Raw genomic sequence first — 12,444 nt, 5'->3', positions numbered from 1 at the left:
ATGCTGTGGTGACCATGAGCACCATGCTGGAGACCCAGTTTTTGCCATCCTGTCATTCAAATGTTAATTTTGCTCTGAAGTTTTAAAATGTGTGACTTGTGCGCCTTTTTATTTGTTTAATACTCAGTCTAATTTAGTGATAACAATATCAGTTTCACTCCACTTGTGATAGTGGTAGTGAAAAGTGGTAGCAAGTGTTATTCATAAGTAAGTAACATAAATCTTGTCTACAGGTCAACTGGTTTAAGAACAGGGATGAGATGCTGGCTGTGCTTCCTAAGCTGGATGGCAGTTTAGGGGAATATTTAAATTTGCAAGAGCAGTTGACTGATGTTGAAAAATTGCAAAGCAAATTACTAGAAGAGAGTGCCTACCTGGAAGGAGCAGAAGCAGCGGATCACCCATGTCACACACTGCAGAACAGGTACCAGAAATCTCACTTTAGTTCAAATGCTTTATGGAAATTCAAAACTGCATATGTTTCTCTAGAATTTGGAGTTTTTTAAAAAATCACTTAATGTGGCTTCTTCAATTTTAACACAGATATTCTGAACACACTCAGCTGCAATCTCAGCAGAGAGCAGTACAAGAAGCAATCCAGGTGAAACTGAATGAATTTGAGCAGTGGATATCTCATTACCAAGCTGCTTTCAATAATCTGGAAGCAACTCAGCTCGCAAGTCTTCTTCAGGAAATCAGTACCCAAATGGATCTTGGTAATGAAACAAATTAGGTGGTTCCCCCCCACCCCCATTATATTGTGAGGCAGAGCAAGGTGGCAGATTAAGGGCAAGTAAAATGGTGTTGGGGGTGTTTTTGTTTTTACTACAAGGGGTTAACATTTTTATATGTTCAGGATACTTCTTTGCTACAATCCTGTACTGGGTAGTCAGCTGCTGAATGTCTGCTGGCTTTGGAATGCATTGCATTGGTATGCAGTGGAAATCAGGTTATTCTAGGCCAACCATAGGTAAAGATAAAGGGACCCCTGACCATTAGGTCCCGTCGCAGACGACTCTGGGGTTGTGGCGCTCATCTCGCTTTATTGGCCGAGGGAGCCGGCGTACAGCTTCCAGGTCATGTGGCCAGCATGACTAAGCCGCTTCTGGCGAACCAGAGCAGCACACGGAAACGCCATTTACCTTCCCGCCAGAGCAGTACCTATTTATCTACTTGCACATGACGTGCTTTCGAACTGCTAGGTTGGCAGGAGCAGGGACTGAGCAACGGGAGCTCACCCCATCCCGGGGATTCGAACTGCCGACCTTCTGATCGGCAAGCCCTAGGCTCTGTGGTCCTAACCCATAGTCCCAACCATACTGTGTGCATAGTCCTTTAGCTTCAACAAGGGTAGTCAACATGGTGCTCTCCAGATATTGTAGACTACCAGATGTTGTTGACTACCACTCCTATCTCCTCTGATCTGTGGCCTTGCTGACTGGGACTGATGGAAGTTATGGTCTAAAATATGTGCAAGGCTGTTGCTGAACATGTTTTGCCCCTGAACATTTTCCTCCCCTGTAGTTAGGTTTTAACATCCTTCTTTTTTTAATGGTTCATTTTGAAGGTCCTCCAAGTTATGTCCCTGCAACTACCTTCCTTCAGAATGCTGGACAAGCACACTTGATCAGCCAGTGTGAGCAGCTAGAGGGTGAGGTTGGTGCTTTCCTTCAGCAGAGGCGATCTGTTCTGCGTGGATGTCTTGAACAGCTACACAACTATGCTACTGTAGCTCTTCAGTACCCCAAAACAGTGTTTCAGAAACACCGCATTGAGCAGTGGAAGACCTGGATGGAAGAACTGATTGTTAACATGACAATAGAACGCTGTCAGGATCTTTACCGGAAGTAAGTTGTCACTTGTTTGCACCCACAGAAAGTGGGAGGGTTAAATAATTTCTAGTCTTTGGTAGTTCAATTTTTGCAGGAAAATAAATTCTCAGAATAAACCATACTAATTTCTGCAAAGTTGAGCTCAGTTAAGTGTTGTGTATGTGTCAACGTGTAAAATGTAAGTATTTCTCTGCCTCATGTATCTCAACAGAAAATGGTAGTGTTTAAGGGTAGAGCACAGATGATGCTAGGCATTTGCCAGGCATCACATTACAAAATGCATGACAGAATATATATATTTAAATAAATATTTGTAATTTTATTGTTTGTCAGGTATGAAATTCAGTATGCTCCTCAGCCGCCTCCGTCTGCGTGCCAGTTCATAACTACTACAGAAATGACTTTGCAGCGATATGCAGCAGACATCAACAGCAGGCTTATCCGACAAGTGGAGCGTTTGAAGCAAGAAGCAGTCACTGTTCCTGTGTGTGAGGAACAGCTAAAAGAAATTGAGCGTTGCATTAAGGTCTTTCTTCATGAAAATGGAGAAGAGGGTTCATTGAGCTTAGCAAGTGTTATCATCTCGGCTCTCTGCACTCTTACCAGGTGAGATGCCTGCAAAATTTGACAAGAGGTGGTGGTTTTTTTGTTTTGTTTTTTGATCCCTCCTTCAAAAATACATTTCCCAAGGTTTTAAATTCCTTTAATTTCATAAATCAAATTTACTTAACCATAATTCATGAAAATGCTTTATCTAGAAATGGAATATACTGCATTTTTCCATGTATAAGACAATCTTTTTTTCTGATAAATTGGGGGTTGTCTTATACATGGGTTAATATGGTAAGTAAGTGAGGGCTGGATCCCCCAGTGGTAGTTATGGCACCAGTTCCGTCAGCCAGAGCGGGGGATCTTCGAAAAACAGCTCAACAACTTTCTAAACTTTTAAATTTCTTAATTTTGGGCTCCTAAAAATAGGGGTCATCTTATACATGGGGTTGTGTTATACAGGAAAAAATACGATAGTATTCTTTTTAATGGGTTTTAAAAGATTAAGATGCATAAATTGGAAGAAAAACTTCTATTTATTTACAAACTATCTTTTTCATTTAGACGTAATCTAATGATGGAAGGTGCTGCATCCAGCGCTGGAGAACAGCTGGTGGACCTGACTTCAAGAGATGGAGCCTGGTTCTTGGAGGAGCTGTGTAGCATGAGTGGGAACGTTACGTGTCTTGTGCAGTTACTGAAGCAGTGTCATCTGGTCCCACAGGATTTAGATATTCCTAATCCAGTTGAAGCATCAGAAGCTATTCACCTGGCTAATGGAGTTTACATCTCACTTCAGGTGAAATATATCTACAACGTGTGTTTGTAGCAGCTCATGTTAATGTACAAACCCCTTTGTAGTGAGCAGTAGTAAGTTGGAGTAAAGTTGGAATAAATTGGAATAAATCTACAATCCTAAATAGGTTTATCTGGGAGTAAGACCCACTGAGAATAGGGGACTGACTTCTGAGTATACATGCATTGTTTAAATTGAGAGCATATTCTAAACACTTACATTTTTTCTCCTTATTAACCAGCAACACATTATACTTTGAAAACTCTTAGATACTTTGCTGTTATCTTCTTGTTTTCATGCATTTGTTGTTGTTGTTCTGCCAGGAGCTGAATTCAAATTTCCGTCAGATTATTTTCCCAGAAGCACTTAGGTGCTTAATGAAAGGAGAATATACTTTGGAGAGCATGCTTAATGAGCTGGATAACCTGATCGAACAAGTTACTGATGTTCCTTTGCAAACGCTGGTTGAGTCTCTTCAAGCTTACCTAAGAAACGCAGCAATGGGGCTTGAAGAAGAAACCCATACTCATTGTATTGATGTTGCAAGGTAAATCATTGAGTTTGTTGTATCTGGTGCAAATGCTTGCTTTAAGAGTTAGCTTGAAACAGCCCACAGTCATGGGTCATAAGACAACATGCCATATGGTGGCTTGTTTGTGCCCTGTGTGACACCCACAAGACACCCACATTCACAACTTAGCCATGGTTTAAAAAAAGCTACAGCTTAGCGTGATCTGAAATGTGTTGAAGGATTAGTCAGTTATTTGACATTTCTTTAACCAAATGACAGTCCTGCTGTAGTGTTTGTCCTTAAAACCATTTGGATATTCAGGTCCTAACTACCCTTTTTGCTTCTGTCTTTAGGATGCTTCACGCCCAGTATGGTGAACTGATTCAGCCAAGGAATGGCTCAGTTGACGAAACGCCCAAAATGTCAGCAGGCCAGATGCTGTTGGTAGCATTTGATGGAATGTTTGCCCAAGTGGAAACAGCATTTGGCTTATTAGTTGAAAAGGTAAGGTTACTACTAAAAAGGTTACTTACTAAAGCTAACTTTGGAAATAAGGTCCAGGCAACTCCCAGTTCACACGGGGGTTGCGTCCTGAGTCATTGCGTGCCATGCAAAGCTCACTTAAGTCCGCCCTGCCCACTTTTCCAGCCACTTCCAGTTTGCTGTGATGTGCGCATGCACGCACCATTTGGTCTTCGTATTTGGCAGGTGACCTAACATTTTTCTTATTTTCCTTCAGTTAAACAAGATGGAAATACCTGTTGCCTGGCGTAAGATTGACATCATCAGGGAAGCTCGCAGCACCCAAACTAACTTTTTTGATGATGATAACAACCGGCAGGTGTTAGAAGAGATTTTCTTTTTAAAACGACTGCAGACAATAAAGGATTTTTTCAGACTCTGTGGCACTTTTTCTAAAACTCTTTCAGGTAAGTGCATACAACATTCCTAGTTTACGTCTCAGTAGGTAAAGTTAAGCACTGTTGTCTGCCTTGAATCTTAAAATGAAATTACAAATAACGGTATCTGTGTGTTAAACAAAATAAAACATTGGGCTCAGCAGATTCTCATCTTGTATTACCTGCAAGTTTTAAAGCTGTGATGTAATGACTACAGTAGCAGCATTCTCAAAATACATGGGTTATACTGTGCCATGAACAACTTCTAGCAGTGCCATAAGTAATAAGCTGTTACACAAAACGAAACAAAAAACAAAAAACAACTGGTTAAAAGGTGCAGAAGACAGCCAGTAAGCACAGGAAATTTATTTCCATGCTTGCTCAAGCTTTCTTTGTGAAGAGCAAACCTAGAGTTTTCATGTTTCCTCTGTGATGTTTCAACACTTGCTTTATTATTGAACCAGTACATATTACTGAATGTATTGACTGTTGGATTATTTTGGCATTATTTGGGAGGCAGCAAAACGGAATAGATGTTTGCTTCCATGTTTTCATTTTCCCCTAGAAAAGAACCAAGAACATTTTTAATTAATTCAGGAATGCTATTGTGGAGTTAGCCAAATCAGTGTGCCTTAAAGCATGTACCAGCCTGTTAAAATGGGGTTTATATTTATCTCAGTCAGCTTGGACCTTGCCCATTTGCATTTCATAAGAGTGCCATTGTAATCTTGGCTGCAGTTAATTTATGTTGTCAGCTCTCTAGAGCAGAAATTCAATCTAGATTGCTGGTTGGTAGGTATTTGTTCAATGGCTGTTTCTTTTTTTTCCTTTTTTTGTAAGGTGTAAGTTCAATTGAAGATCAAAGCTCTATGAATGGACCAGTGCCAATGGTAAACGTGAAAACCTTGTATCGGAATTCTTGCTTTAGTGAAGACCAAATGGCCAAACCAATCAAAGCCTTCACAGCTGACTTTGTCCGGCAGCTTTTAATCGGCCTTCCCAATCAAGCCTTGGGACTTACATTGTGCAGTTTTATTAGTGCTCTGGGTGTAGATATAATTGCTCAAGTAGAAGCAAAGGATTTTGGGGCTGAAAGCAAAGTCTCAGTGGATGACTTGTGTAAGAAAGCTGTAGAACACAATATCCAAATTGGCAAATATTCACAGTTGGTTATGAACAGAGCAACAGTGCTGGCCAGTTCATACGACACCGCATGGAAGAAGCACGATCTGGTGCGGAGACTTGAAACCAGTATTTCTTCTTGTAAGACTAGCCTTCAGAGAGTGCAACTACACATTGCTATGTTCCAGGTAAGTCTTCAAACCTGTATTTCATTTCAGAATATTTGCTGCAGATGTGGAAAGTTGCATAATAAACTAATTGTCTTTGGTGCCATACCTAAGTTGTGGAGAGAAGTTACCTCTTCAGATTTTAAACAGTATCATACATTTAGAAGTAGCTTCATACTGTTTTCCACGTTATTGATCTGTGGAGCTGCCCTCTTCGTCATGTGAGGTGAACTTCATGGCTGCATGAGGATTTGAGAGTCCTTATTTCACCAACTTTGTTCATTTGCCCCTTGAAACCTCTCTCTTCTTGAAAGCCTGCAGGGTGGATTTCCTGCAGGCCTCTTGACGATACTTTGAAGCAGATCCTGTTCTCTGGTTCTGAGGGCACTTTGAATTTCCTTTTTTCTAGGCAGAAACCCTCTATCCTTGTTAGTCATGAGGTTTATAGCTACCGTTGTAGCTGTTGGGTACAGCTGAATTGTCATGCTGGTGTGGAGCAGAATTATTAAATGACATCACCATATTTCTCTCAGCAGATCCATGTACAATTTGGATTTTTTGCAAAGCAGAGTCAGAATTCTGACAACTTTCCTTTTAAAAAAAGCAAAGCAAAGGGGAATGACAATCAGAACCTTTGGTGCACTTAAGGATTTTAGAAGCAGGACAGCTGCAATTTTTCAAAAGAGCTGTCACTTGACATTTACAGGCAGTGTGAACATAAACACTTTTTATGTTGGTTATGTTCATTGCTTATTGCGCTGTAAATGTTCATGGTTATTGACTTAGGCATCTTGATTAGGCTCTTGGGGCCGTATCTCACTGAACTTCTCAGTCTTACCATTTATATAGCATTATCATAACGTTGAATAGAAACATCTTTTTCTCTTGCCTTTCAAAAGTGGCAGCATGAAGATCTCCTCATCAATCGCCCACAAGCCATGACAGTCTCTCCTCCACCTCGGTCCGCAATCTTAGCCAGTATGAAAAAGAAACTTCATACTCTTGGCCAGATTGAAGCTTCAATTGCAGCAGTTCAGGTAAGTTTCTTCACTGCTCCATGGGGGAAGCAGTGGAGGACTGTTGAGGAAAAATATGGAAGCAAAATAACTGGTCTTTCATCAGTATTTGGGAATATTGGTCTTCCAGCTCCATTGTTATAATAAATATACTGAAACTGCAAGACTGGTAATGGATGTTTGAAGTGCCTTGTTTTCAAGTCAAAAAAATTTCCCCAATTATAACAGTGTTTGATCCTACTTTACTGTGGGGCATGTCCAGGGTTTTGAATTAAAGTCAAATCTTTAATAACAGTTTTTACAAGATTGAACTATTTAGACTTACATTAAGCTAAAAATCTGTAGTGACTGGTGATGTAATTTTTAATAGCCCTCCACAGTTTGATCACTTTGGAAGCTGGTCATAAGAATCTGAGCCAATATCATCCTGCAATGTGTACCCTAGATTTGATAGCTGAATCTAGGGACCTGTGGCAGGGGTGCAGTGCACGAGTGTCTTAGGTTGACTCTTATCAAATCAGTATCTTATGTACCGCTTTTGGAGAGTCTCTAGAATTTTGTATATTTTTGTTGTCCCAGGTTGCAGTGTCATCCAGTCAGCTAGTGGCTGGGTATGTGGAAATATGTATATGTCACAAGCCTTCTCTCTTCAATACATGGATACTGATACTGCATAGAGGCACATTTTGAAAAGATAATTTTGTTGGTTGGGATATATACCGTCCTAGTTTGCCCTGCTGGTTGCCAGAACTGAATATGTTGGATTCCTTGCCCTTGTTATAATAGTAGTTAAGTAATTGCATCTGTTCAGGCCCCAGGTATAAGCAAAAATTGTAAGATTTAATGCTTTTGATTTTCATTCTATCAACAATCTCAGGAAAAGCTGGCAGCACTTGAAGCAAGTATTGAGCAGCGTTTGAAGTGGGCAGGAGGCGCTAATCCAGCATTAGCACCAGTTCTTCAAGATTTTGATGCCACAATATCTGAAAGAAGAAATCTTGTCCTTAAGGAAAGTCAGAGAGCCAGCCAGGTACTACAAATAGCATGATGTGATGAGTTTGAGTTGATTTTCACTAACAAACTGTGTATAAGAGAGCAAAAAAAATTTATCAGATGGGATCAGGCTTAAGGAGAAAAGCATTTGCCATATGTGGGGAGCTATTTTGGAGTGAATACTAACGAGGTCCCAAAATACAAAGGGCTGTTTGGGATTTAGTTATTTGTGTGTGTCGTAACCATCTAGCAGTACATATTGTCACATTTCTTCGTGATACTTTGAATGGAGTTGCATTTTAATCACATTTGACATCATTATCTTAGTTATTTGGCTTTGACCTTAATTTGTAGCTACATCTCTTGATAGTATAATATATATCATAACTCCATAGTGATTCTTGATCATTTCAGTTTAGGCTTTGTTTAATCTTTGGTCCCATAATTTCTCGGCCCATTGTAATAATATAAAATTTATACAGGACAGCTTAAAACCTAGATTTTAAATTGCTACTTCAAAGTGGAAATCAAGTTTCAGACCTCAGAATATTTTGTTGGTCCTGGTGGGCTAAATTTTGAATAATTCAACAAAAATTGTAATTCTCCAGGTACATATATATATTTAATTGGGTGTGACTGCAGAAAAGCACTAGAATATGTTTTAAATAAAGTAGTCAGTTTCCTCTCTGGCGGCCTTTCAATGCATTTTTTGAAAATAAAATCTAGAAGCTTAAGCTGTGTGTGAATGTTATGAGCCTTTTCTCTCTGTGCCTTGTCTTTCAGGTTACTTTCCTCTGTAGCAACATCATTCATTTTGAAAGCTTGCGTACCAGAACGGCGGAAGCCTTAAACCTAGACACTGCCTTGTTTGAACTTGTCAAACGTTGCCAGCAAATGTGTTCCTTTGCTTCACAGTTTAACAGCTCAGTTTCTGAACTGGAGCTTCGTTTACTTCACAGAGTGGTGAGTGTAAGACGCACACACACAATGGGTGGGGTGCAGTGGGCAGGAAAAAGTGCATTGACTTCTTTTACATATAATACCAAATCATGTTAGGTTGTAAGAACTGTACACTGTCACTCTCCCCCTTCTCTTTGAGGGTTCTGATTCTCCCTCTCATTTCCTAGTTCAGGCAAACTGTGGTTTATGAAAGCCATAGCTTCCTTCCAAATGAGAACTGGAAAATTCTGACTTCTCACAAAACATAGTTTTGTTGCAAAAACCAACAACCATCAAATTGCCTGTATGAGGAAAGCAAGGAGGAAGTGCATGAGTATTAAAAAAGTGGTTGGACTAATGTGTGTTAACAGGATCATCTTTCTCAACTCCGACATGCCAAACCATGTTGTGTGTAGAATACAGATCATGGTCTTGAGCTTGCAAATTTACAGGCAAACAGTGGTTGTTTACTGCTCAGTGGTGTTCGTTTTCTGTCTGCTCATCACTCCCATCTCTAGGCACAGTGATCTCTGGGAGTGAAGCAAATACTTTTACTATAGCTTGTCAGTACAGATACCGTGCTAAACTTCTTGCACACCTTGATTTGTAAATAGTTTCTGGTGCTGACTTGCCAGCCAATGTATCAATTCAGCTTTCATGATAAATCATGGCATTGTTTTAGTCACTGTTTGCTTTGAAGTCTGAACTGAGCCATTGCAAATTATAGTAACAACACACACCTCAAAATGCCTGTGCTCATTTAAGATTATAATTGGGATGGGGGTTGGCAGCAAGTGTCTTGCAATCTGACTTTAATACATGTATTGATTTTATTTGCCTCATTAAGCAAAGAGGATCAGGGTACTATGCACTAAATTATCTTTCTTAGCTTCAGAAGAACAGAGAGTTTAGATTGGCAAACAGTAATTTGCTCAAAGCCTCTAAGTTTCATAGCTCAATGGGGAACTGATCTGGCCTCGCTTGGAGATGAGTTTCAGTAGCTTGACTGGCATTTGGAAACTTGTTTTGTTACAGGGCACCAATCTCGACCATCCTATTGGTAGCACAGAATGGCTTCTTTTGGCTCATAAGCAACTGACGCAGGACACGTCTACCCAGAGGACTGTGCAAATAGAGAGAGAGCAACAAATAGAAACTGTGTGCGAAACCATTCAGAATCTGGTTGATAGTATTAAAACTGTGCTCACTGGACACAACAGGCAACTTGGGGATGTCAAGCACTTGCTGAAAGCCATGGCAAAGGTAATGCCCAATTATTCATTGGTGGGGGAATAGAACAGAAAACATTTTGATGTTCATGGAATACTTTCTGAAGCTATGGGGAGTTACGCTGCCCTTGGTATGCCTCCCCCCCCCCCAGTTTGACTCCCTGGCACCATATTTGTATAAATTAACCATCCCAAAATACAGACATGGCTTCACATTGGCCAGATTGGATGTGATGCCCTCTGCCATACTTGAGGGCAGATACCAAAGGATTCCAACTGAGAAGCGACTCTCCCCCTGTGGAGATGGCAATCTGGAAACAGTGGCTCATGTTCTCCTGTCTTGCCCCCTTTATAAAGACCTGAGGAATGAGATCATCACCCCACTCCTACTTAACATCCCAGGCCACCCATCTGAGGCCACATTGTTTTTCCTGTTATCAGATCAGAATGATCAGACAACAGCAAAGGTTGCTAGGTTTATCGAGGGTGCAGTGAGATTAACGGCCACTATTTGAACGATGGGCTTGGTCATTTGATGGTCCTTTTTATCCATTGTTGTTGTTTTTTAATTGTATATATTGCTTGCTACGGCCGTTGGCTAATGCAAATAAAGTTTATCTATCTATGGGGAGGCGGATAAATAGTGGATAAAAACTATCATTTTTCCAAGCTTCTGTTTCCAATAGTGAAGTCATAATAAATGTTACTTTATTACAGGATGAAGAAGCAGCGCTGGCAGATGGTGAAGATGTTCCCTATGAGAATAGTGTTAGACAGTTCTTGGGTGAATATAAGTTATGGCAAGACAATATTCAGACAGTTCTGTTTACATTAGTTCAGGCCATGGGTCAGGTTCGCAGTCAAGAACATACTGAAATGCTGCAAGAAATTACTCCCACCCTGAAAGAACTGAGAACCCAGAGTCAAAGGTAAGCAGACATTCTCTGAATTCTTGTAAATTTGCATATTTGGTTAAAAACAAAGAATATAATGCAGGCATACGTAAACTCAGCCCTCCAGATGTTTTGGCTCTACAATTCCAATCATCCCTAGCTAACAGGACCAGTGGTCAGGGATGGTGGGAGTTGTAGTTCCAAAACATTTGGAGGGCCGAGTTTGCCTATGCCTGATATAATGGATAGATTATAGTTATTAGAAGCACAGAAATGACATTCTTATGACACTTGGAATCAAAGGGTCTATTGTTAGGAGGGAGGGATTTAGTTGCGTTTCAGTCAGTTTGTTTATTTGTTATGTGGTTCTGTGTATGCTTGTTTGCTGGCTGAGGAAAGTATAATAGTGTGATACAGTTGTATCAGCATACTTTATTCAACACATAACTTCCTCAGCTTATGTATTTTCTTATTCTTGAAAACCTACTAATTATTTTTTTTAGCCTCACAAAAACTGACAGGATCCCCTAATATTGTAATGCATCATCTACAGAGTCTAAACATCTAAACTTTCTCAAACTGTGCCAAAATACTTTTGAATTATCTAACATTCTTACACAGGCTTTCTGTTTTTTGATTTCCAGATAGGTCATGTGTCAAGATTAATATTGATCATTTTCCTTATTTTTCCTAGTGTCTACAATAATCTAGTGAGTTTTGCATCTCCCTTAATCACGGATACGCCAAATGAATGCTCAAGTCCAACATCTGTTGCTACATGTCAACCAACATTTGCTGCAGGTAAAAGATGGAATACATTGAATCTAATTTCTCTGTCACTGAGCTTGAATGTAGATGTTGTCATCGTTCTCCTTCTAGATGTAGTAGAGCAGTCTACTTGCTAAATTTCTTCATTATCTTCAAAAAGACAAATGTCAAGGAGTTAAACCACCTGTCTTCATGCAGACTTACCAGAGAACCTGACTAAACTCTGCTTACCAAAGAGTACTACTCATTTCCGTTAGCATTCATCATTCTGAGATAGGGACTCCTTGGGTAAATGACTTAATGACTGCCTCCTACTTGCTAGTTGAAGACCTTCCAAGTCTACTAGGAACTACCCACCCATGAGCAGAAGTAATATTTATACTATTAATATGTTTTCCATATAAGGCTCTTGCAGAATTTTACTAGCTTAAGGCATCTAACCAACAAGTGATTTTATTGGTAAGGTATATAAATTAGCATTAAAATAAAGATAAAAAACAAATTGATACCCAATGCAAAGATGCTGTAGCAAATTCTAAAACTCTGTTTACAGGACTTCCATCCATATTCAGGTACCATATGGATACTTGTCAAGAAAGAGATGGCTCTCCATAAACATTTTGGTTTGCTGAGCATCTCTGAAATGACACATCTTGCATAAAGGGGGAAACCTGGTATCCCAACCTTGTTAGGGTTCAAATCTCAAGAAAGATGTGGTGATGTAGGTTCC

General features: G+C 39.9%; 1 protein-coding gene across 1 annotated transcript in view; it reads left to right on the top strand.

Annotated features, from left to right (window-relative positions):
* The window catches only part of SMG1 (SMG1 nonsense mediated mRNA decay associated PI3K related kinase), a 70,174-nt gene that overhangs the window by 52,319 nt on the left and 5,411 nt on the right, over positions 1-12,444 (top strand). Inside the window, exons 45-59 of the mRNA XM_083584843.1 lie at positions 234-424; positions 544-716; positions 1,568-1,847; positions 2,166-2,438; positions 2,946-3,180; positions 3,501-3,724; positions 4,042-4,192; positions 4,428-4,617; positions 5,428-5,897; positions 6,776-6,913; positions 7,770-7,922; positions 8,669-8,848; positions 9,860-10,087; positions 10,771-10,982; positions 11,641-11,747. Of these exons, the coding sequence (XP_083440969.1) occupies positions 234-424; positions 544-716; positions 1,568-1,847; positions 2,166-2,438; positions 2,946-3,180; positions 3,501-3,724; positions 4,042-4,192; positions 4,428-4,617; positions 5,428-5,897; positions 6,776-6,913; positions 7,770-7,922; positions 8,669-8,848; positions 9,860-10,087; positions 10,771-10,982; positions 11,641-11,747 (3,205 nt within the window). The remainder of the gene's footprint in view (positions 1-233; positions 425-543; positions 717-1,567; positions 1,848-2,165; positions 2,439-2,945; positions 3,181-3,500; positions 3,725-4,041; positions 4,193-4,427; positions 4,618-5,427; positions 5,898-6,775; positions 6,914-7,769; positions 7,923-8,668; positions 8,849-9,859; positions 10,088-10,770; positions 10,983-11,640; positions 11,748-12,444) is intronic.

This window comes from Podarcis filfolensis (assembly GCF_964270895.1).
Source record: "Podarcis filfolensis genome assembly, chromosome: 14".
Taxonomy (NCBI): domain Eukaryota; kingdom Metazoa; phylum Chordata; class Lepidosauria; order Squamata; family Lacertidae; genus Podarcis; species Podarcis filfolensis.
This window is presented reverse-complemented; position numbering and strand designations above follow the sequence as displayed.